We start from the raw sequence: 24,726 nt of genomic DNA on the forward strand, positions 1-24,726 counted from the left end.
ATTTCCACAGAGAAACTGAAGTTCGAATTCACTGCGCAGTAGGGGGTGCTGTGGGATTTCCCCAGGTCTGCACAGTGGGTGCCCTCTGCTGTGTAATCCCTCACACTCTCCAGGGCTGGGGCTGTGTTTGCTGGTGGAGACTCAGCCGCTGTGTCCTCTCTGGGCTGGGCAGGGTCTCCTGCTCAATGGTTTGTGTCAGGTCCCAGCAGCTGCTTCCTCCCTAGTCACTCCCATGGGGCAGACTCTCAGTCTCACCCATCAGCCCCTCTGTCTAAAGAACCAAGTGCAGACCTCAGCTGGTCCTCAGGGTGGAACAGAGGTCTCCAGTATGGGAAACAAATTTACATGAATAGCCCCTCCTCCCCGAGGCCACTGAAAGAGATAAGAGATGTCTGGGCAGCCCAGCTCCAGTTCAGGTGTCTCAGGAGGGCTGCATTCACCATGGCCTGGACTCCTCTCCTCCTCATGCTCCTGTCTCACTGCACGTGTGGGGACATTCCTCAGAGACACAGAGCAGCCCCACAGTCTATGTTTGCCTCTCTGGCTCAGAATCTCAGGCAACTCAACTCTGGTCCCTGCCCCGGCACCCACATGTATCTACGTTTGCAGGTTCCCTCTCCCAGCCTGTGCTGACTCAGCCATCCTCCCTCTCCGCGTATCCGGGAGCGTCAGCCAGACTCACCTGCACCCTGAGCAGTGGCTTCAATGTTGGTGATTTCTGGATATGTTGGTACCAGCAGAAGCCAGGGAACCCTCCCAGGTATCTTCTTACTTTCCACTCAGATTCAGACAAGTACCAGGGCTCCCGAGTCCCCAGCAGATTCTCTGGATTCAATGATGCATCAACTAATGCTGGGATTTTGCTCATCTCTGGACTCCAGCCTGAGGACGAGGCAGATGATTACTGTGCTACATATCACGGCAACTCAGAGGCTTTCACAGTGCTCTGGACCCATGGGGAAGTGAGACAAAACCCTCCCCACTGCTCTGCTCTGCTCTGCTCACAAAGGAAGCCTGGAAGTTTCTTCCACCTCCCCCAGCATCGGGTGGGCCCTCAGAACTGCACAGACAGAACCTCTCAGACATCCCTCAGTCCTGGGGCAGAGACCCTCAGGTTGTGGCCACATCAGGGTCAGAAGAGACCTTGGCCCACAGTTCCTATCCCCTTGATTCCCCCGGTTCACTTCCTAGCTCCAAAAAGGCCTTAATCTTTGAGTCCTCACCTGTGAAAAGGGAGATCAGGACATTGTCTACTTCACAGGGTTGGGGGAGGATTAAATGAAGTCACAGATATGAACTCATTGCAGTGTGTGGCCCAGACCAGCTGCTGTGATCACCGTCACCACTAATTCAGCCTAGTCTAGGACCAGATGCTCCCAGAATGTTCTCTTCCTATTCCCATACTCCTGCTCCTCCCCTGCTCCCCATTCTCAAGACTCACCCATCAAGAGAGGGAATTTAAAGAGAACTTGTTTTTCACTTGGAAAAATCTGGATCTTTCAAATACTGGACATGCATCGTGGACCTGCTTCTGAATTTCCCAGTGTGTCAGTGTCATTGTCTGTAGCGTGGACACAAAGTACCCACCTGATCAACGTGGTGGGTAGAGTGCATGGGATGAGGTACACAGAGTAGTGACAAGAATGGTCAGTGCTGTCTTCCCTTCGTGACCTCAAATGTCCACTGAACAGTGCTCTTAACTTGAGCCAGCCCTGGCTCCACTATCCAGAGAGCCTGGAAGAGACACCTCCTAATCATACAGACACTTTGGACTCAAGGAAAGAGTCCCAGACCAGGTGGGAGAGGGCGGCAGAGTATGGGTGCAGCAGGTTGGGGCGGGTGCTGCTGGGCGTTCCCTGTGCTTCACCTGCAGTGTGCACCTGGGGTGACGGGTTTCTCACCCCCAAGAACGACTGTGGGAACTGCAACCTGCTGATGAGAATTATGACCCAGAGGCTCTAAAGAGAAGAGGGCACCAGTGTGATTTCAGGGTTCCCGGCAGTATTTCCAAAGCTTAGAAATGGAACCTACAATGGTGAATCCTGAATAGAAAATCCAAAGACCCACCCCCCCTCCAAATTATAGATTTTCTCAACAGCTGCACTGGCCTGTCCCAGAAAGAGTGTGAAGATGCCCTGCAACAAACGGAGTGCTGATAGCCTGGTCTTGTGGGGTTATGTGGAGTGGGCAATTATGCACAGGGGAAAATCTTGTTCCCTGACCTTCACTTCCTTGTGACTGTGACCTCTCAAGGTCTTTGTGGGAACAGAGTACAGGCTTCCCTTGGGCCACCATTTATCACAGATTGCTCCACAGAATAGAACACTGCAAAGGGCCAGAAAAAGGAGAGAGTAGGACAGAGATTTGGGTAAAGGGCTGTGTATGATTTAGGGTTCTCTTGAGAGACAGAACCAATGGGATGCAACTCTATCTATCTATCTATCCATCCATCCTCAAGTGGGTTGGGCTGTGGACGAAGTGAGCAGGGATCCCAAATCTCACCTCCCCCTATTTTTTATATCTTTTAGGTTTCTGTTTCTTTCTAGGCTCTGCTGACACATCCGTCCATGATGTTGGAGTGAGATCTCAAAAACAAGGTCATTTATAACAGAAAATCAGCAACATATAAATGAACAAGAAAAGCTTGCTATGGCCTGGCAAAAAAAGCATCAAGGCAAGAGTCCTGAACATGTGGACTGGGGAGATCTCGACTCAGTGCCATCTGAGATGGAAACTCTGGCTTCAGGTTGGCCAATGGATGGTTCCTAAGGGTCCCTTAGACCCTGTCCTACAAAAAGGCTGATCATTAGGACCAGACATGGGATGATCTTGACACAGAGTTCCAGACCCTGGAGGATTGGAGACTCAGCCATCCCCTGTCCTCCCACCGTCAGGCTATAAACGTTGGCTGCCTGTGTCTAACATTACATCAAGGGTGACCTTGCTCCTAACTATGCCACCACCACCTGAGGACCTGAAGACTTTTCAAGGACTTGTGGCTTTGAGGGTGGCTGGACCATTTCTCACCCTCATCACTGCTCCACAGGCAGAAACTTTATCTTTAGGACACAGAGTCCTTCAGGGCAATTGCTAGAAGGGCCAGAGGGAGGCTGACACCGGCCGTGCCCAGCACAGGAGTTAAAAACCTACTGGAATTGACCATAGGTCATCCATTCATCCAGTCCCCGGTCTTCATCTGTCAAGAACCCAAAGCTATAACTACTTTTTCTTGTCTGTACTCAAACCCTTCCTGGTGGCCCTCTTCCTGCCCTCCTGAGGCCACAAGACTTCACCTACTATCCTGGTCTCCTGGGCCTGACCCTCACGTCTGGGTTAACATGTTCCTTGTCAGTTCCCCGCCCTTAGATGCCAGGCTTCCTTGTGAAGACTGGCCCTCCTGCAGACACAGGAAACCAGGGGTGAGGCTACTCTGAGAGTCAGCTGGAGGGAAAGGAGGGAATTGTGACGGCTGTGGATCCACATCCTTAGTACTGTGTGTCCCTGATCTCTGGGCTGCCAGGATTGCAGATGTGTGGTTCTTTAACTAGGTCAGGAGAACTATGCAATGGTTCATGAGGGCAAAAAGGAGACAACAGTCCCCATTTTCTTATCATTCAACCAAGGCACTGGCCTCAGGGCTTTCAGTTCCCAGGAAGATTCTAGAAATGGAAGATGAAGGCTGTATAGCAGGAGTTGGGAATCAAACGTGAGAATCAGTAAATGTTAAGTTTTATAATAAATCAAAGAGAAATAAAAGGGAGGATCAGTCATGGGGGCAAAATGAATTTGTTTCAAAAACCACCTTTTTTGGGCTCCTTTCTCAATGCATAAGATCTGAATAGAAAAACACACTTTCCATTTTCAATAAATGCTTCAGAAGCTGCCAATTAAATTCTATCACCATTTCTGCCTTTATAAAAATAAACATAGAAATGAAGAAATACAGGAAACTTCCTTAATGGCTTAATGATTATGTATCTTTAAACTGGAGAAAAGCATTGTTCCTCCAGGCGAAATGCTAGAACTGCTTCCGTTTTAATCTGACCACACATAATGGCTGCTGGCCTCTCCTGTGAAAGATTTTAACCTGGGATTTGCATCAAATCAATAATAGAAGTAAAAAAATATGAACATATTTTAAAACAAAGAATCAATTTACATAGAAGCCTAGAGATTGTACCGAAAATTCATTGGAATGCATATAAACATTTTCAAATTCTCAATTAATAAAAATACTATATAATTTTAAAATTATATAAATTTAAAAGTACTTCAAAGTGTATGTTGTTCCGGTCCCAGTATTAAAAAAAAAAAGTAGAAACTTTGACCATATATGCAGGAAAACAAATAGAAATTCAGGAAGGAACATAAAGGAAAATTTGAACAAGGGGTACAATATTTTCTTACAGGAAAGCACTGAGTAAAAATGTCAGAAGTGAGTAGATAGGTTATACAAGCACTTTTATTATTTATATTATTGCTTATTTATACATGTTTTCCCTTGAGAAGGTACATGGGTGGGTGTAAGCAGAGGTGACGGTGCAGAGCCCTCCGACGTCAGAAGGAGGGATGGTAAGTGATCAATGTCAGTAACTGACACCACACAGGGGTTACTGTACCTTCTGGAATGTAAGTCCTAATAAAATTTTAAAATTTATATTTTGTATGAATAATTATTGATTATCATCTTGTGTACAGAAAATCTTTTCAAACATAATAACTGTTTATCAAATTCAAAAACTGTAAGTTTAACTTAGAGGGAAGATCCACCCTCATTACTCAGGACTGAAGGGTGTCCTGGAACATGGGACTTCCAGTGGTGAAACCAGGAACATCCAGGGTAAACAGGGATGAGTTATTTATCATATTATAGTTGAACATGTGTAATAGGTCTTCAAAATGCTTTTCCAGAAATTTCACTTCTGGATGGTAGAATAATTTATCTGCTGAGAATGATAAGGTAGGTGACATATTACAAGTTACACTTAGTTATAATTCAAATTACATGATCATCTTTATAGGACATGAGAAAGATGCCAATATAACGCAAACTGAATTGGGCTAGCGCTCTGTGGGGAGAGCTATTGCACTCATCTCTGCAGGTGCTTATGCACGATGAGAATTTCCTGAATGAAAACTTTGCAGCATCAGAGAGCCACTGTCCAGGTCTGAGAAAAAAGCAGAGATGTGGTGGCGTAGATGGCTTATGGAAGCCAAGTGAGTAACTAGAATAGACCTTAGGAATTTTATTAAAAAATGTGTAGGATGCCTGAGTTTTAACCTGGCAGAGTGGAGAGACCCTGTATAGCACATGGACTAAACTAGTAATAGAGCTAAACTAGTCATTTAGTAACTCTCATTCATTTCTGGTAGTCATGGAAAATGGTGTTGGCCAACTATGGAAGACAGACGAGGAGAGTTTTAGAAAGCTAAGCATACTCTCACTGTACGATCCAGCAGTTGAATTAGGTGTTTATCTACATGAGTTGAAAAGGTGTGTCCACACAAGAAGCTGCACACAAATGTTTATAGCAGCTTTATTCATAGTTGTTACAATCTGGAATCAAGCAAAATGGCCTCCAATAGCTGAATGGATAAACAAACTGTGGTACATCCACCCAATGGGGCATTATTCAGTGATTAAAAATAAATGAGCTATTGGGTCACAAAAAGAAAGGGCGATACAAAAAGTAAATGCATATTACTAAGTGAAAGAAGCTAAATCTGTAAAAAGTAATATACAGTTACTGTGTGATTCCAACAATATGATACTATGGAAAAGGCACATTTACTGTCTAGAGACAGTAAAATGATCTAGAGTTGCCAGGAGTTCGGGGATAGGAAAAGAGGGCTGAACAGGTGGAGCAAAACGGATGTTTAGCGCAGCGAAAATATTCTGTATGTTATTGGGACGGTGGGTAGGTGACATTACGCACTTGGTAAAACCCATAAAACTGTGTGACACCAAGAGCGAACTCCAATGGAGTTTAGTTGATAATAATGTATCAGTATTGGTTTATGCAGTTTTACCAGTTGCCCGAAACCAATGCAAGATGTTAAAATGGTGGAAATGTGGGGAGGAGTAGGAGGAATATGTGGGAATGCTCTATAGAACTGGATTTTTATCTGAAGGAATTACACATCTCTTTGTAATTAAAACCCAGACCAAAATTATGTCAACTGTGTATTTACAGCTCTAACCCTGCTCATGGTTTCCAGCCCCGGAAGAGGTGAAAAACTAAAGAGTGAGGCGGCCGGGTAGGGTGGGGGGGGTTAGATTGGTCCAAAGAGGCCTAATCAACAGGAGCTGCATCTCATTTGGGATTTTCAAAATCCCGAAGGACTGAGACAGATGAGATGGTAGAAGTAGGAGGGAGGGCGTGTAAGAGGTAAGAATTCAAAGAAGAAGATATTGGCCATTCAAGTAACTGAGAACAGTTGCTTTTAGCCTGTGCTGTGGGTTGCTGGGGTAGGGAAGGCTCCTAGGAGGAGCTCCTTGGAAAGTGGCCAGAGAGCAGGAGAGGCAGGTAGAGACCAGACCATTGTAGTGACCTCAGGGGACGTAGGGTCATTGTCGGACTGTAAGGTGGGGGTAACACGCTCCCGTTGGCGTTTCTACACTAACTCTCCAGCTGCAACGGGGATAAAACGCACAAGTCAGGGAGGTGGGTCTGTGGGTCTCATCCTGGGAGGAGAAGGTGGTGGCAAGATCCAGTTAGTTTGGGTGGAGACCGGGGTGTGTGAGGTGGGGCTAAAGGCGGTCTCACCCGCTGGGCTCAGCTCGGGAATGTCCATCCCAGTCCTAAGGGAGCCTGGGTGTGGACCGCAGGGGACGCTGTGCGCCTGTCCCTGAGGGTCTGTGGGGGGACTCTCAGCTGGGAATCCAGGCCCTGGAGCCCTGCCTTGTGCCCTCTGCTCTGTGTTCATCGGTCCAGCCTGGGTCCACCCAGGGCCCAGGGGAGGCTCCCCAGCCCCACCCCGTGCTCAGCTCTCACCCAATTTAGGGCCAGGGTCACCGGGGGAGGGGTCATTTGCATGGAGGGGTCCTCTGCTCTCCCATGAGGGACAAGGTAAGAGAGACTCTGTGCAGGTCCCCTGTGGGCTCAGAAGCAGAGCTGGGGCGTCTCCACCATGGCCTGGACCCTTCTCCTCCTCGGCCTCCTCGCTCACTGCACAGGTGAGAGGTGGTGGAAGGTGGGAGAAGGGATTCGGGGACACCTGGGCCGCTTTATTCCTTCCTGTGGAGAACATGCTGTGGACAATGGCCCAGACTCAGTTCTCTGTGTGTCCCCTCCTCTGTTCCAGGGTCCTGGGCGCAGTCCGGGCTGACGCAGGAAGGCTCCGTGTCAGGTTCTGTGGGACAGGAGGTCACCCTCTCCTGCACCGGAAATGGCAACAATGTTGGAGCTAATACCGTTAACTGGTACCAACAGATTTCTCACGGGGCCCCCAAAACCGCGATGCTCACAGATTCTCTGCCCTCAGGGATCCCAGACCGGTCCTCTGGCTCCACGTCTGTCAACACGGCCTCTCTGACCATCTTGGGGCTCCAGCCTGAGGACAAGGCTGATTATTACTGTTCAACGTGGGATGACAGCATCAGTGGTAACACAGCGCATCTGACCCACGGGGAACTGAGACAAAAACCCACCCCCTCTCCCCGTGATCACCCCCGTGACTGCCTGTGACAAATAAGGAGGGTGACTGTGGCCCACCTTACAGTGTGAGGGTCTGACTGTCCAGCACCCACCCACTTTAAAGGGTCAGTGACACAGGCTTCTTCTCATACTGTTTTCAACATAGTTTCATTGAGATATACTGCGCATGCCAACAGGTTCACTGGTTTAATGTGCACAGTACAAGGGTGTTTAGCATATTCACAGAGTTGTGTAACTATCACTATATTATATATTCTTTTTTTTGGCCTTGCAGCGGGGCATGCAGGATCTCAGTTCCCAAAGCAGGGACTGAACCCGTGCCCCCTGCAGTGGAAGCTCAGAGTCCTAACCTTTGGACCACCAAGGAAGTCCCGGATCACCATATTCTAATTTTAGAAGCTGCCCACATTCCTCAGAGAACGTCCCCACCCATTTGTGATCACACCTCATCACACCTCTGCTCAGTCCTAGGGAACCACTGCTCCACTTTCTGTCTTTACAGATTTGCCTATTCTGGACATTTCATATAGATGGAACCAGAAAATAGGTGTCCTTTGTGACTGTCTTAGTTCAGTTAATTCTTTTGCATAACATTTTGAAGTTCCATCCGTGTGGGTCAATATCCATTTTTTATTGCCAAATAATACTCCATTGTATGAGCTGACCACCGTTTGTTTACCCTTCAAGGACATTTGAGTTGTTTTTGTTTCTTCTCTTGGCTATTATGCAAAATGCTGCCAGAAATATTTGTGTACAAGTAGTTAGGTGTTGTTTTGTTTTTGGTGGAAGTATGCTTTCACTTCTCTTGGGTAGATACCTAGGAGTGGCATAGCTGAGTCTTATGGTAACTATGCTAACAGTATATTTTGAGATTTGAGGAACTGTCCGATGTTTTCCAACACGGCTGCCCTGGTTCGCATCTCTACCAGCAATGTATGTGGGTTCCAATTTCTCCCCGTCTTCACCAGCAACTGTTACTATCTCTCACTTTATTTTACAGCCCTTCTAGTCTGGGTGAAGCAATATGTCATTGTAGTTTGCATTTCCCTAATGACCCCCTGATGCTGAGCCCCTTTTCATGCTCTGTAGGAGGCTCTGAGGCCCTCCCCGTGGATCACTGACTTTAAGAACCTTTAAAATGAGTCAGTGCTGAAATCACACACTCAGCCTGTTCCCCTGGACTCAGCAGAAAGCCCTTGTTCAGGGACAGAATCGCTCTCAGAGACGAGGGAATGGGCGGCATGAGGCTCCCTCCCATGTGAGGACCACTAGGCAGGAGTGTTCTGGGATCTGCCTGGGGGGCACTGCAACTTCAGGCTCACACCTTCCACAGGGCTGTTCTGGAGCCTCCCCTCTGAGCACGACTCTCCCTGTCACCACTTCAGGAAAACACCAGCCCAGCAGGCGACTCCCTGATGCCTCAGCAGAGGCTGCTCCCCTGGGAACCAGGACTTGGACGCAGCTTGGATGCCCTTCACCTCCCCCACGCAAGACCGTTGTCAGTAACCACTCAGTCTACACGGACTCCGACAACCTCCTGACGAAGAAAACGTACAGACATCCCAGGAAAGATGAACATTCCATACAGGGGGTAAAACAAGACTTGCATACACGTAGAAACAGATCCATTGATGCTCAGGATGGATTGCAATGAAGAAATCTGAAAATTATGCTTATTTAGCTTATCAATAGTTTCTATTTATTTTTAAAAATACCTGTCAGAATTTTGGAGAAATGAGACCTTTTTTCTAACATTTGTGTGAAAAAATTTAAATCCAGGAATAGCCTAGGACATTTTACATATGAACAAAAATGAAGAGGGATATACATGACTAGGTAGTGACACATACATACAGCAAAAATAATTTAAAGATTGTGAGTCTACTATAGAAACCACACAGAACAAACAGACAAACAAAAATCAATGTACACTGTGTGGGAATCCCAGGAACTGGGAACCACCCTGGATGTGCGAAAGGAGACAGGGACCGGGTGAGCTGCAGAACCTGCTGAGCCCACAGGTCCTCAGGTCACCGTGAAGTTGTGCTCTGTGACCCGCAGGGGGCGCCATGGGACTGCCCTGGGGTCCCTGCACGGCTGCTCAGGGAGGACCATTCACTCCAGGAGCTGGACCTGGGGGCGGGGCCTGTGCTCCCTGGTGGGGACTCAGCAGTGTGTCCTCTCTGGCTGGCAGAGGCCCCTGAGCAGGGACCTGCGTGGTCTCAGCAGGTGCTTCCTCCCAGGGGGTCCCAAGGGGGAAGCCGCCCTCCATCCCCTTGAGTCTGGGCTGTGAGCTGAGCTCCAGCACCAGGGCTCAGGGAGGGGCTGGGCGGGCCCTGGGTGGACACCCATTTGCATGGGAGCCCCTCCTCTGGCAGAGGCTGGGGGAGAAAAGGAGGCCTGGGGCAGCCCAGCCCCACTGTGGGGACCAGGGGGCTGTGAGCACCATGGCCTGGACTCCTCTCCTGCTCGTGCTCCTGTCTCACTGCACAGGGAGGGACCGGCCCCGGGGACCAGGTCTCAGTCCCCAGCCTGCATCAGCCCCTATGGCTCAGACTCCTGGAATCTTTCCTCCAGCTCCTGCCCCATCCCCCACCTGTGTCTGTGTCTGCAGGTTCCCTCTCCCAGCCTGTGCCGACTCAGCCGCCCTCGCTCTCTACATCTCCTGGAGCATCAGCCAGACTCACCTGCACCCTGAGCAGTGGGTACAGTGTTGGCAGCTACCACATATTCTGGTACCAGCAGAAGCCAGGGAGCCCTCCCCGGTACCTCCTGAGGTTCAGGTCAGACTCTGATAAGCACCAGGGCTCCGGGATCCCCAGCCGCTTCTCTGGATCCAAAGATGCCTCGGCCAATGCAGGGCTCCTGCTCATCTCTGGGCTGCAGCCCGAGGACGAGGACGACTACTCCTGTGGTGTAGGTCATAGCAGTGGGAGCAGCTATCATTCCCACAGTGTCTCAGATGAGGAGGAAGTGAGACAAAAACCCCTGGGCCCACAGACCTTGGCTCTGAGCCTCTTTTCAGTGAGAAGCTTCTGTGGAGGGATCTGCAAGGGAGGCTTCTCTGCACCGAGATCTCTGTGAATGGAGGGAGGAGAAACACAGGGTCGTGCCTGTGACCCGAGACAGCGCAGGTGTCCCAGGAACCCGCACAGGTGAGGACAGAGCCCACCTGCCCCTCCTTCAGCGTCTGGAGTAAATTCACCAGAGTAGGTGCTGTGTCTGACCCAGAAATGCTCCCAGCACAGCCACGTCCCTCCTCATTTCCTTCATCTCATCCCACAGATTGTGAGTCCCGGGCTGTACAGATGTCCCCACAGCTCAAATACTGACACGAGCTCTGCTTTCTGCTCCCTCCTCCCTCCTCAACCTCTTTACTGTGCTGTAAACAGGGCTGCATTTTCCTAAAACTCAGGGGTCATCCAGCCTCTGAGTAATTGCGCGGGGAAGCTATGGATTATTTCTTCCTTCAGAATTAACTGAGACCCCACACGAGGTGAGTCCTGAGGATTTAGCAGAGGAAGCCCTGGCTCCATGTCTCAAGATGGGCTGTGTTTTCTTCTGCCCCAGGTGATGTTTCTATGAATTCTCCGAAAGCACCTCAACTGCAGAAACATTTTCCTCAGGTCCCTAAAGTCCGAATCCTCCTCTCTTTTCCAAAATCAAACTAGACAATCTCCTCTGGTCCCCTAGCTGCAGACACCTGGACCCAGCAGGGCCTGCGAGCCTCGGCTCTGGTGAGGGCGCAGGACGATGGGGCTGTGGCCCCCACTGCCCTGTGCTTCCTGGGCCTGCAGACCCGCAGCTGTGGTGACAGGGCTCCGTCCTTCCCAGTCCTGCAGGGAGGACAGGGGACAGGCGTCTCCACTCCACGTGACCCGGGCTTCTGTTCTGTGGAGTTGCTAACAGAAGTGTCACCCTGATTCCTCCTTCCATCTGAAGGAGATCCTGCTCCAGGGACGTGGCTTCCTGCCCACGGCCTTCCTCAGCCCCAGCCCCAGAGCCTGGAGGCTCGTACCGAGAAGCCACCCCAGGGATGGGTTTGCTTGGAGAAGCCACCTCAGGGGTGGAGAAGCCACAAGAGGGACAGGGGCCACTGGGGCTCAGGGTGGACTTTGAGGGAATGGCTTCTTGAGGACACACGGGCACAGCCTCTGTCACACACACACACACACACACACACACACACACACACACTGTCCTGGACTCTGCAGGTTCCAGGCTTCTCTGTCCCTCCAGGAATCAGGGGTCAGTCTGTGCTCACCCAGCCGTCCTCAGAGTCAGGCTCCCCAGGAGGCAGGATGTCCCTCCGCAGAGCACACCAGTGACAGTGACAGAACTGGGTCCTGGGTCAGGGATGGCCAGGATGCCAGACCCCCTTCTCTGCTGGGATGAGTCTGACCCTCAGGATCCCAGGGCGAGTCTCTGCTCCCTGTCGGCCACTCACCCCCCTGGACAGTCTCTGGGGTTCAGACGGTGCCTGAGGCTGGTTGGGACAATTATTCTGGGACGGCGGCCTCAGAGCTGTGCTTCAGGCCCGTGGGGACATGAGGCACAACCTCCGCACCCTGTGCTGTCCGGGCTGGACTGTCACTCAGTCACCACCCCTGACACTCCCACCCAGGTGGGACCTCTGCTCACAAGGCTCCTGTCCCAGCCCAGAGTCACAGGGCCTGTCACCTCAGAGACATTGTCCACATTGTCTCCACTCCCCACGACTCAGACCTGGGACATCTGACAGAAATTCCTGGGTCCAGTGGGAGTGGGAAATAGAAATTCGTTCCTCTAGTGATCGGGTGTTTGGAGGAGGGAGCTCTGTCTCCCTTCTGACAGAGCTGGACACAGGGAGCAGATGTCACAGATAAGAACAAACACAGCTCCATGCTGGATCTGATCCTTTAGCTCCAAGGTCTGTGCTCTGTGGCCTGAGCTTAGTCAGGCTGGCTCTGCATCTTGAAAAGGAATGCCACCTGCGGCCTAAAATATGCAGAATAGCCCTTTGTCAGGGCTCTGCCTCCCAGGCTTGACATGGGAGGTCAAGGTCTAACACTCTTCATTCATATATATACAGAAAGGTGCAGAACCGAGAATAACCTTTGTCTTGTTGGAGGTTTCCAGGAACATCCTGACCGGACCTGCGCGGACAGCTGCACAAACAAAGGGTCATCGCATCGCCTCCGGGGTCTGGTCTCCACCAAGAAGTTTGCAAGAAGCAGCCACACTCTCTCCCCTTTCAGTTTAAAAGAAGCCTGAATTTTAACTTGGGTAAATGTCTTTGGGACACTAGACTGCCATCTCCTCTGTCTGCTGGCTTTCCAAGGAAAGTCATTATTCCTGGTCCCAAGACCTCGTCTCTCCATTCATTGGCCTGTCGTGGGGTGAGCAGTATGAGTTGGACTGGGCACCAGTGCAAACAGAATCACCAGGTGCCCAGCTACGAACTATCCCTTGCGTGGTTGGTGGGATGACAGGGAAGTGGACATCCAGCACCTGTGACTGGGAGGCCCGCTGGTCCTCCAACTGCTCCCTGCAGGCCTCCTGCCCCTGGTCCAGAGTCTCTGCTCTGTCCCTGATCCTGAAGGCTTAAGCGAGCTGAGCTGCTCTGTTTCTCTTGAGCTCTTGAGAAGCTCCTGATCTCCAGGCCCAGGAGACCCTCCTCAGTAAGGACGTGGCCTTCAGACCCTTCACCTGCTACTTTCTCCAGTTTAACCCCACGACTTCAAATGCCTTTCCCACTATGTTTCTCTGTTGGGGATGATATTGGATAAATACCAGTTGTCCTGGCCTTGGACCTTATAAATCCAAACCACCATTAAATCCACGAAGCTCTTAACAAAAATCATTGATCAGGGACTTCCCTGGTGGTCCAGTGGTTAAGAATACACCTTCCAATGCCAGGGACACGAGTTCGATCCCTAGCTGGGGAACTAAGATCCCCCATGCCGCGGGGCAACCAAGCCCGCGCACCGCAACTACTGAGCAGGTGGGCCACAACCAGAGAGCCGCGCGCTACAACTAAGACCTGATGCAGCCAAAAATAATATAAATAAATGAATAAACATTAAAAAAAATCATTGATCAGAGGATGACGCAGATTAGGGAGCGGGTCATGAGGGTTCCTTAGGTCAGAAATGCAGGAAGAACTTCTTAAAAAGGGTGAGAGTTGCATTTACAATAATATTCTTTTTATGTCAACCTCTTATTGACAGCAATTGTAAATAAGTGTCTATAAATTGGAAATGTATACATTTAGTACATTAGAGAGTCAAAAGAAATTAAGTACTGCCAGAATAACATTCACAGGCAAAAGAGAACCCACAGATGCAATAAAGAACAATAGACATTGTTCCCCTAACATTTTGATATTCTCTGGGCAAAGACATAAATAAAAGTCAAAGAATGTACAATGGAGACTGGGTGATCAAAACAGGGAGCTGTATAACAGCAACAAATAAACAAACATGCAATTGTGACCCACGTAGATTTCCTACCAGGTAGCTCCAGGCCTGCGGGAACTGAGACCAGGACTCCTTTCTCATCTGCGGGAGGTGGGGCCACCCAGCAGCTTCCTGCTCAGGGTCTGGCTGGAGCTTCTGCTGCCACCCTGGGTCCAGGTTCATCCCTGGGGGCCTGCCAGGGTGTGGAGGCTCCTCTCTCCCCTCTGTCCTCAAAGTCCCTCCAGCAGCCCATTCCTAGGAGAGGGTCTCAAAGACAGAAAGTCCATGCGCCCATCGCTGGGGACACAGAGACTCTTTGCCCTGAAGCTCAGGGGCTGAGGTGGGGGTCGGTGGAGGTCATCTCAGACCTGAACTCTGACTCGGGAACCCTGAGCCTCCATCATTGGGGTCATCTGCCAATTCCCAGGAGTTTCTAGAGCTATGACCCCCTCTTATCAGCCCTCAGGATGAACGCCTGTGCTTTGCTCACAGGGGAGATTTCTTTGGACACTTTTGCACTGACACCAGAGCATCTAAGGTGCATCATACATTTGGGTCTTTTGGAACAACTACCTCTCCATGCCCCTCAATGATCCAACCATTGATTCTTCCTGTTTAATTGCGGTATCTAACACTTGCTGTATGGTGCTGAATAATAAATGGAGCTAAAAGTCACATTGGCTGCTCCTGATTTGTGGCGTTTCCACAGATTATTGTCACCAGGCACCAATCAGAGAATAGTGGGTGCTTTTACCATATATGTTTCACAAACCACTACATAAGTTCTTGATACATTAATGACATTTTTCTCAAACTGAAAAGAAAAAGTGTTTTGCCTTTCCTTTCCCCTATAATTAGTGGAGGCAGTGCTGGGCCATTTCAGTTCCTTAGATGGTCACACGTCCAGGGCTGCCCCTTTGTGTGGCTCATCTTACTGTCCACGGACGGCAGACCCCACCTCAATATTCCCACCTCTCCATTGTTTGTTACCTGCCCTACAAAAAGGAGAAGAAACACTTATCACAAACCCTAACCGGACTCTATCTAGGGTCTCCCACGGGATTAAGAGGAGTAATGCCCTACAAAAAGCCATTGGCTTTCTAGTTACTAAAAATGAAGAAGCACAAAGGATATTTTTTAAAATTCCATTCATGAGAGCATCAGAAAGAATAAAATACTTAGGACTAGGATTAGCTGAGTAGGTGAGAGGCTTATAAACTGAAAACTACAAAACATTGCTGAGAAAAATTAAAGCAGATGTAAATAAGTGAAAGGAGACCTGGGTTCATGGATTGGAGGACTTCATCCTGTGAAGGTGTTGATCAATCCTGCCCAACTGATCTGCACGTTCAAAGCAACCCCGTCACGTGCTCACTTCTCCCAGCTTAATCCCCAGAGGTCCACAGATCACCCTGCTCTGGTTCTTTGGGAGGAAGGTGGAAAAATATCTGTTCTTTTGGACCTAGATATTAGATACCCAACCCCTGGAATTCTACTCCATGGCGAAGACAGGCATCAAAAGGCCTGTGCCGCCCTACAAATGACAGAATATAGAGATCCATAGGCAGACACACTCCCAGTAGGGTGAAGAGCAGTCCTGTCAAATTGGAGTAGCTGGTAGCCCTCCACCTCTGCACACACTTGGTGAGAGAAAGAGTTACCATGCTCACCCAGCCACATCTCCAGACCCCACCCATCCCCTTGGAGAAGTAAGTGTCCCAGGTGACTGACTACATTCACGAGGAACAGAAAGCCCCCAGACCCAGAAGACAAACAGGTATACTCCCCCCAGCAACACAGCCTAGCCTCTCACAATCGCTGGGGTCTGGCTGCAGTAAAACACTTCAGCATTCACATAATATTAACAGCTAGTATTTATTAATAACAAACACTTCATTATTCTCATAACATTAAAAGCTAATACTCATCGAGTGCTAGGGATGGGTAATATGGTAGGCTGCATTCCAAAACTTGGCACATGTTAGCCATTTAAAAAAAAAAAAAGGCCTGTGCCGGGTGGGCTGAGGGGACCCGACAGGAGAATCTAAAACAACCACCACAGTGACAACGTCAAACTGTAAGAGAACCACGGAGAATTAGGATGAGGTCTGAGCCACTTTGATACTCACAACCTTACACCTTTTACATGTCTGAAGGTGAAGGTGGACCCATAATGACCCCAGACCCCTGGTAGGGGCAAACTCACCTGTCAGGTGATCCTGAAATATCTGAGAACAATCACTGTGCAATTATTCCTTCTAATTCTCCCTTTTTCTCTTAAGTGTTAAATCCTCCTTATCTTCAAATTTGATGCACACAAAATTGCATATTTTTCCCACTGTAGCAGAGGAACTTTGTTTAATAGGCACCAAAGCATCTAGTGTGGATCTCTGTCTGACAGGATTTGAGGCCTCAGACACAGATAATGAGAAAGGAACACAACTACCACGCACATTGTGTGAAACAGACACTGTAGCAGCAACTCTGAAATGAATATAAAATCACATTTCATATCACACTGTGAGAACAAGAATTTTGTGGCCGTACTTCAAAACTTCCTGGAGAAGTTTCCTCTCCCCACACTCGTCTTCCATCCTAACCGCCCTCGCCTGCTCTTCCCAGTCCTTCTGCTCCAGATCAGACCGTTTAGGGAAATTCGGATAAAAAACGCTCCATGATGTTCACACCAACGTGCTCAGATACAGTATAATTTTAATTTCTGATTATGAGTCACATGTTTTCCTATTTTTATCTGATGTTTTGGAAGAATCTCAAAATTTCATGGTTGTATTATTACTTTTCTTCTAAAAAACTGCAGGTACATTGAAGCCACCCTAGTTTCTTGATGGCTTCTCAGAGAAAAGGGGAGCTGCCCCCCACGTCTGGTGCTGGTCTGGGTGTCAGCATGCCCAGCCCGGATGCACTGGACTGTTGTGACCAGCAATGTTGTCAAAGACTGTGTCGGCGGAGACCCCGGTCCCTCCACAGACCACACAGGACTCTGTGGGTCTGTACTGGGTTTCCTGCTGGAGGAAGCAGTGCCCACTGATCCTCCACAAGGAGCAAGAAGTGATTCCACTGGGGAGGGAGTGAGGGTCATAGTCATGGGATGAATGTGATGTTTGGGATGAACTAGACCCCTGGGGCCAGAAGGTGGAGAGTACATCCATTTATAACTCAGCCTTCAGGCTCTGCAGAGAAGAATTCAGGTTTGAGAAACGTAGGACGTGGGGGAGCTGATTAGGGGAAGGATGCCACCCCCATCACTCAGTGTCTCATCCCCATGCTGTCCCCGGTCTGTGTGAAGTCCCAGCATCTGCCTCCTTTGAGACCTCCCCCAGGGGACATCAGGTGACACTGGGCACAGAGAGACAGGAAGCTGATTTGCATGAGGCCCCTCCTCCTCCTAATGGGTCTGGGAGGCGTGAAAAGGCCCGAGGACCCCACACTCCAGCCCAGGAGGCTGAGGAGGACGTGTCCTGGGAGTGTCCCCACCATGGCCTGGATGGCGCTTCTGCTCGGGCTCCTCACTTATGGCTTAGGTCAGGCGCTGGGACTCTGCATCCTTGGGGGCACCTACAAACAGGGCCTCAGGGGATCTTATCTCCATAACAAGCCCTGTCTCTCTCCTGTCGGTTTTAGGGGTGGATTCTCAGACTGTGGTCCAGGAGCCATCCGTGTCAGTGTCTTCAGGAGGGACGATCAGCCTCACCTGTGGCCTTAGCTCTGGGTCAGTCACTACCGGTTACTACCCCAGCTGGTACCAGCAGACCCCAGCCCAGGCTCCCAAAACTGTCATCTACCACACAAGCAGCCGCCCCTCTGGGGTCCCTGGTCGCTTCTCTGGATCCATCATTGGGAACAAAGCCGCCCTCACCATCAGGGGGGCCCAGCCTGAGGACGAGGCTGACTATTACTGTAGTCTCTACGTGAGTAGTGGTAATTACTATTGCACAGTGATATAAGCCCATGGGGAAGTGCTACCAAAACCTACTCATGTGCTCAGAGGGCTCAGCCCTGAGAGGCAGGAGAGGCAGAGAGAGGGTGGAAATGGTCAGCACCCCGTGGGGAGTGAGGCTCCGGGGCCCCATCTCCTGTCCAGTGGTTCATGGCCACGTGCCTCCTCCAGTCTCTCCCAGGTGTGTCCATCTCTCCAAGGGGACCCCTCTCTGACTATAGATGGGGAGGGGGCCCAGCTCCCAATCATATCAACCAACAATGACACTGAGGGACCCCAGTATGACCAGCACAACTATTCTTGTCCAAAGAGGATTAACAGACATACCCAACTTCATTAATTTGATGATGGAGAATAAATTAATATTTATGATTTTTTCATATACGCACAACAGCTAGATCCATAGCACATTTGCTGATCTGTTTATATACCACATGCTTATAGTCATTGCATCGTGAAGCTAATGATGGAAAATAAGCATTTAAAAAATTCCATGTTCGATGGTGTCCTAGAGACAGTTCCTGCTCTTTTATAGCCTTTTCCCACACTTTTTAGCTTTTCTGATTTTGAGCATCACTTAATTAAAGCTGACATAGTTTTATATGTAATTTTATATATAGTTTTATATTTTGTAATGTAATATTAAAATTCTTTTACATTTTACTGATGACTACATTGGTAGATTTTTAAATATGTGTACGTTTCATTTTGGAAAGTGTTGCTTTCTGAGAAATTGAACAATTAGTGTCTATCACTAACGGTTCTCACAGTACAGGGCGTGGCCGTGGATGTTCATGGACTGACAGTGACCAGCCATCAGCCCAGGCCCCCAGCATCACTTCCACCCAGAGCTGGACTTGACCAGGAGCAGCAGGGGGCGCTGTGGGTCTCCCCAGGGTCTGCAAAATGGGCGCCCCCTGCTGTGTGACCCCCCAAACTCCCAGGTCTGGGGCGTTGGGGCCTGTGTGTGTCATGGGGACTCAGCAGTGTGTCCTCTCTGCGCTGGGCAGGGTTCCTGCTCACAGGTCACTGTGGGTTCCGGCCGCTGCTTCCTCCTGCTTCCTCCCAGGGGTCAAACTCTGAGTCTCACCCATCTCACTCCAATTTCCTAAACTCACCCATCTCATCCCAATTCCCTAAACTCACCCATCAAAGGAAGGGAGTTGAAAGAGACCTTGTCTGCACTTTAGAAAAACAATGACCACAACACAACAGGACTGAAAACGGGGCTCTGAGGCCATGAGGGACAGTGTGGGACAGTCCTGAGATGGCCCCTCCCCACTGGGAAACCGCTCAGGACTCCAGGGGGTCCAGCCATCCGTCTGCTCACTGGGCCACGCTGACCTGCCAGGACCCGGGGGTCACCAGGAGCCAGGCACCTCCCCCCGGGTCCCTCCTTCTCCCTGTGGGCACCCAGGGCAGGGAGGCCAGGAGCACAGACAGCAGGTCTATGTGCAGATGTGACTCTGCCCCATGTGGATCTGGGGGGATAGAAAGGGACTTCGGGGAGCACGGTCCCCACACCAGCGCTGAGGGCTCCGTGTCTGAGGCTCCACCGTGACCTGGGCGCCCCTCCTGCTCACCTCCTCTCTCCCCACATGGGGGGACGACCTCACCTGGGCGTGGGCCGGGGACCCCCAGCTCTGCTCCTCAGCCCTCTCTCCTGCACAGGGAGCAGGGTCCTGCTCTCAGCCTCCTCTCTGTCCCCTCACAGCGACCGCGTCCCCGGGACAGACGGCCACACTCTCCTGCCCTGGAAACAGCAACAACGTTGGCAGCGAGGGGGCAGCTTGTGCAGCAACACCCTGGCTGGGTCCCCAAACTCCTGACCCACAGGAGTCACAACCGTCCCCCAGGGTCTCAGGGAGGTCCTTGGGCTCCAGGTCAGGCGGCGGGGCCTCCCTGAGCATCTCTGGGCTCCAGGCCGAGGCCGAGGCTGATTATTCCTGCTCAGCCTGGGACGGCAGCCTGGCTCCTCACCCGGTGCTTCACGCCAGGGGGCTGGTGAGCCCCGAACCCTGAGCTCCCGGCTTCACCAGGCACGTGGGGCTCACAGAGCACCGGTTACTGTCCCTGGACAAGACCGGGCTGGGTTCCCACTGACACTGATGGGTGCGATGCCGGTTATTAAAAGTAATAATGTCAGTGAACGGAGCTGAGGCTGTATAAACATATGCACCTTCATATGCACTAAGACTTAGTAAAAACAGGATTTCAGGGTTTAATTAAGGGGATCATCTTTTCCCTGACTTTTCTTTCTGTTCCATTTGAAGGAGCTGGAGTCACAAGTTCAGAGGGTCCACTTCCCTGACCTCGAGTGAGCGTTCACCAGCCTCACCAGCAGCCACCCTCTCCCTTCTTCTGACCTTGGCACGTGCCCTGACCTCTGGCCTGAGGGCTCTGCCTGTCTCTGCAGGGGGATCACCTGACTCCTCCCTCACATTCCTGCTGACTCATCACAGCTTTGTTCAGGCTCCTTTGTCGCCACCCCTGAGCACACCCCAACCTGCACACAGGACACGTCACCACATGTGTGGCCTGCTGCTCCCTGTCACTGTCCTTTCATACACACGTGCAGTGTTTGCACAGCGGGCAGGGCTGGGCTGTGGGGCTACAGTTCACAGAGATGCACATTTTGGAAATATGGTCAGTTTCCATGGAGACGAGAGTCCCAGGGTGAGAGTATTCCTGTCTCCAGGGTGGACCTGGAAAGGCCCCGTCACCCGACTCTCCTGGGAGTAACATCAGCAAAGCCTGCTGTACAATGGGACTCTCTGCAAGGGGGCTGGGACATCCCAGTGGCTGGAGGAGGCGCCTGTGGCCAGCAGGGGGCGCAGTGCAGAGTCCCAGAGAGGGAGCTGGGCCAGACAGCGGGGAAACCACAGTTTGCCCTGGCTCCAGGGCGCTGGGCAAACTGTCCTCCCTGATGTGGGACCCTCCCTCCTGTGAGGCCCGGTCACCCAGGAGCTCCTGGTGGCCTCCCTGACCACAGGGTTCAGATTCGGGTCACCTCCTCCGAGTCCTCTGTGTGGTCTTTGCCACGTCTGGGTCAGGGAGGGGCTGTTAGAAGGTGAGGAGTCAGAAGGTGTCTCCAAGGAGGAGCGAGGCTCCTGGGAGCATCTGTGCGGACGGTGAGACACAGCTTGGGGGCAGAGGCCCCACAGGGTAACCTGTGTGCACTTAGGCGTGTGTGAAGAGTGTGTATTAGCATATTACAAATGTGTCATTTGTTTCTATTTTATGTGGGTTTTGCTATTATTGGTGTTAAATTTATTTTTTTAATGTCTTAATATAAAACACAAGTTGTATATTTGAAAAAATGACATTTAGATTCAGTATCGATTTATTAAACCGGTATAAATATTTCTTTGTTGACATTTTTTGGGGAACATTTGGATCAATATTCATTGATAGTAGTTTGTCAGTGTTCCTCTTTGGTGTTCAATTTATCCGGTGTATGTATAACTGTTTTAACTGCTGTCTCAAAAGAACTAAGAAATTTTACATCTTTTTCAATGTTTTGTAATAAATACACAAAGCAAATCTATTGGAACCATATGATTGCTGAATGTTTCTTAGCTATTCCCAATAAAATGTATATATCATATCTTTCGGGAGAAATTCAATAATAAATTTTTTTACTTTAGAAAGTAGTGCATTTACGTATTTTTTCAAATAGAGCCAATGTTGTATCTTCGTTGAAAAGCATGCATTTTAATCTTTTTTTTTCTACCAGTTATCTGTTATTTTTTCCATTTTCCACATGTTACCAGCTGGCGGCACTGTGGGACTGCCCTGGGGTCCCTGCACAGCTGCTCAGGAAGGACCTTTCACTCCAGGAGCTGGGCCTGGGGGTGGGGCCTGTGCTCTCTGGTGGGGACTCAGCAGTGTGTCCTCTCTGGCTGGCAGAGGCCCCTGAGCAGGGACCTGTGTGGTCTCAGCAGGTGCTTCCTCCCAGGGGGTCCCAAGGGGGAAGCCGCCCTCCATCCCCTTGAGTCTGGGCTGTGAGCTGAGCTCCAGCACCAGGGCTCAGGGAGGGGCTGGGCGGGCCCTGGGTGGACACCCATTTGCATGGGAGCCCCTCCTCTGGCAGAGGCTGGGGGAGAAAAAGAGGCCTGGGGCAGCCCAGCCCCACTGTGGGGACCAGGGGTCTGTGAGCACCATGGCCTGGACTCCTCTCCTGCTCGTGCTCCTGTCTCACTGCACAGGGAGGGACCGGCCCTGGGGACCAGGTCTCAGTCCCCAGCCTGCATCAGCCCCTATGGCTCAGACTCCTGGAATCTTTCCTCCAGCTCCTGCCCCATCCCCCACCTGTGTCTGTGTCTGCAGGTTCCCTCTCCCAGCCTGTGCCGACTCAGCCGCCCTCGCTCTCTACATCTCCTGGAGCATCAGCCAGACTCACCTGCACCCTGAGCAGTGGGTACAGTGTTGGCAGCTACCACATATTCTGGTACCAGCAGAAGCCAGGGAGCCCTCCCCGGTACCTCCTGAGGTTCAGGTCAGACTCTGATAAGCACCAGGGCTCCGGGATCCCCAGCCGCTTCTCTGGATCCAAAGATGCCTCGGCCAACGCAGGGCTCCTGCTCATCTCTGGGCTGCAGCCCGAGGACGAGGCTGACTATTACTGTGCTACAGTTCACAGCAACACTGGTACTTACACGGTGCTCCAGACCAACAGGAAAGTGAGACTAAAAGCTCCCCTGTGCCCTCCCCCTGAGACAGTCACTGCTGCTCTGCCTGGACCATGTCTAACTCAGGGTGACCTTCTGTTGTCACTTCTGAATTTCCTGAGAACGACAAATCTGACCCTGTCATATGCTTTTCCTCCCCTCAAATCTGAGACTGACCCATTGCTCTGATACCTCAGCCTGCTCATGTTTTCACAGACAAAACTTCCATGCTCAGAGATAAAAATCTCCAAGTGGGGACTTCCCTGGTGGCGCAGTGGTTGAGAATCTGCCTGCCAATGCAGGGGACACGGGTTTGAGCCCTGGTCTTGGTAGATCCCACATGCCGCAAAGCAACTAAGCCCGTGTGCCACAACTATTGAGCCTGCGCTCTAGAGCCTGTGAGCCACAACTACTGAGCCCACGGGCCACAACTACTGAGGCCCGCGTGCCTAGAGCCCATGCTCTGCAACAAGAGAAGCCACCGCAATGAGAAGCCCGTGCACCGCAACGAAGAGTAGCCCCCGCTCGCCGCAAATAGAGAAAGCCCTCGCACAGAAACGAAGACCAAACACAGTTAAAATAAATAAATAAATAAATAGCGTTCCCTTTAAAAAAAAAAAAATTACTAGGAGAAATATAATGGAACCTCAAATCAATATGATATAATATTCATAAAGTTCCAAATACAATCTCAAATTATTTAGCAGCAAAGAAATATGAAAACATGCCTATTTCCTATGAGACAAGATACTCAGGAGATAAATCTTGAGATGACCCAGAGGTTGGAATTAGCAAACAAAAATTTTAAAGAAGCTCTTATAATTACATCAAATGAAATAATGTTCCTTAATTATAAGAAGACGTCTGTGCATTGCAGAATTTCCCTATAGCCCCTTCTTGTTTTTACCTAGTTACAATCTGTCCTCCAGCAACTCTGACGCTCTGCCCCATCTCCTCCAGATACCCTGTTGTTCCTTCTGCCTCTGGCTGCCGGAGCCCCTGAGATGTGGAGCTACTGCTCTGTCTACTCGTGACTCACTTTCCAGACCTGGGGCTCCTTGAGCAATGGTCATTTTGAGCATGGTGGGAGGTCCAGGATTCCTGACCATGGGGGTCAGCAGTGATTGAGCTGTCAGGCAGTGCCCTGTTGAGCCCAGGCAGAAGCCTCTGGACCACCTGGACTCCTCTGCTGCACATGCAGAAGCTCAAAGAGCCTCAGAGGGGTGACGGGCTCAGCCCCACCTCTGGTGTTTCCTCCCATGCCATGGGGACCAAGAGATCTACCACAGCCTTCCTCGTGGAGAGGAGAGGGGTCCATCAACACATACAAAATTTGCAAGGAGCTCCCATTTTCTGATACTCATTCTTTTATGGATTCTGCCTGTCCCCAAGTGCCCTTGTACTTGGAAGGAAAAGAGCTCTGCCCTATGCTCTTCCTCCAGGAACCCGATGTATGGGCATGTGTCACCCAGTGCCCTCCTTCAGAACCAAGACTCTCTTCCCTCCAACTTCCAGGAGTATTTGCTGCTGATAGCTAACAGCCACGTCTCTCTCTGGTAATTCCCTGGCATTAAATGAGCTGACCTGCAAGAAATTACACCCCTCACCCAGGGGCGGCCACATCAAATGATTGCTTGTTGCAGGAGCACAGAGGCCCAGCCACCTGCCACAATTTGCAATAAGTCTGAAGGACCCTCCCACCTACAAAAATCCACACGGCACCAGTTGAGGCCTCTACTGCTACTCCAGTGCAGATCAGTTTCTTCTGCTGTGCCATCCCCTTCCCTCACTCCTTTATAGGTCATTTACAATAAAACCCCTGCAGGAAAATCTCCAGCTCACAGATATTTTCCTGAGGAATCCACCATAGAAGAGTTACATTTTACATTGCCATTGATCTGGTGAATGCATACTTTTCCATTTCTATCGAGAAAAAAGATTGAAAGTAATCCATAGTCATAGGATGGACTAACAATATAACATTGATGTTTTGTCCCAGAGCT

At 50.4% G+C, this 24,726-nt stretch overlaps 4 gene segments (V, D, J or C); all 4 read left to right on the forward strand.

Moving 5' to 3' along the window:
• Positions 1-7,101: 7,101 nt before the first annotated feature.
• On the forward strand, positions 7,102-8,779 carry LOC118880064. The segment is given in 3 exon segments: positions 7,102-7,177; positions 7,306-7,605; positions 8,748-8,779. Coding segments are annotated over 3 exon segments (378 nt in total).
• A 1,326-nt stretch (positions 8,780-10,105) lies between these two features.
• On the forward strand, positions 10,106-10,742 carry LOC118880065. The segment is given in 2 exon segments: positions 10,106-10,175; positions 10,273-10,742. Coding segments are annotated over 2 exon segments (540 nt in total).
• A 6,817-nt stretch (positions 10,743-17,559) lies between these two features.
• On the forward strand, positions 17,560-20,075 carry LOC118880066. The segment is given in 3 exon segments: positions 17,560-17,637; positions 17,738-18,034; positions 19,768-20,075. Coding segments are annotated over 3 exon segments (651 nt in total).
• A 2,140-nt stretch (positions 20,076-22,215) lies between these two features.
• On the forward strand, positions 22,216-23,757 carry LOC118880067. The segment is given in 3 exon segments: positions 22,216-22,285; positions 22,383-22,811; positions 23,684-23,757. Coding segments are annotated over 3 exon segments (573 nt in total).
• Positions 23,758-24,726: the final 969 nt, after the last annotated feature.

Source organism: Balaenoptera musculus, chromosome 14 (assembly GCF_009873245.2).
Source record: "Balaenoptera musculus isolate JJ_BM4_2016_0621 chromosome 14, mBalMus1.pri.v3, whole genome shotgun sequence".
NCBI lineage: Eukaryota > Metazoa > Chordata > Mammalia > Artiodactyla > Balaenopteridae > Balaenoptera > Balaenoptera musculus.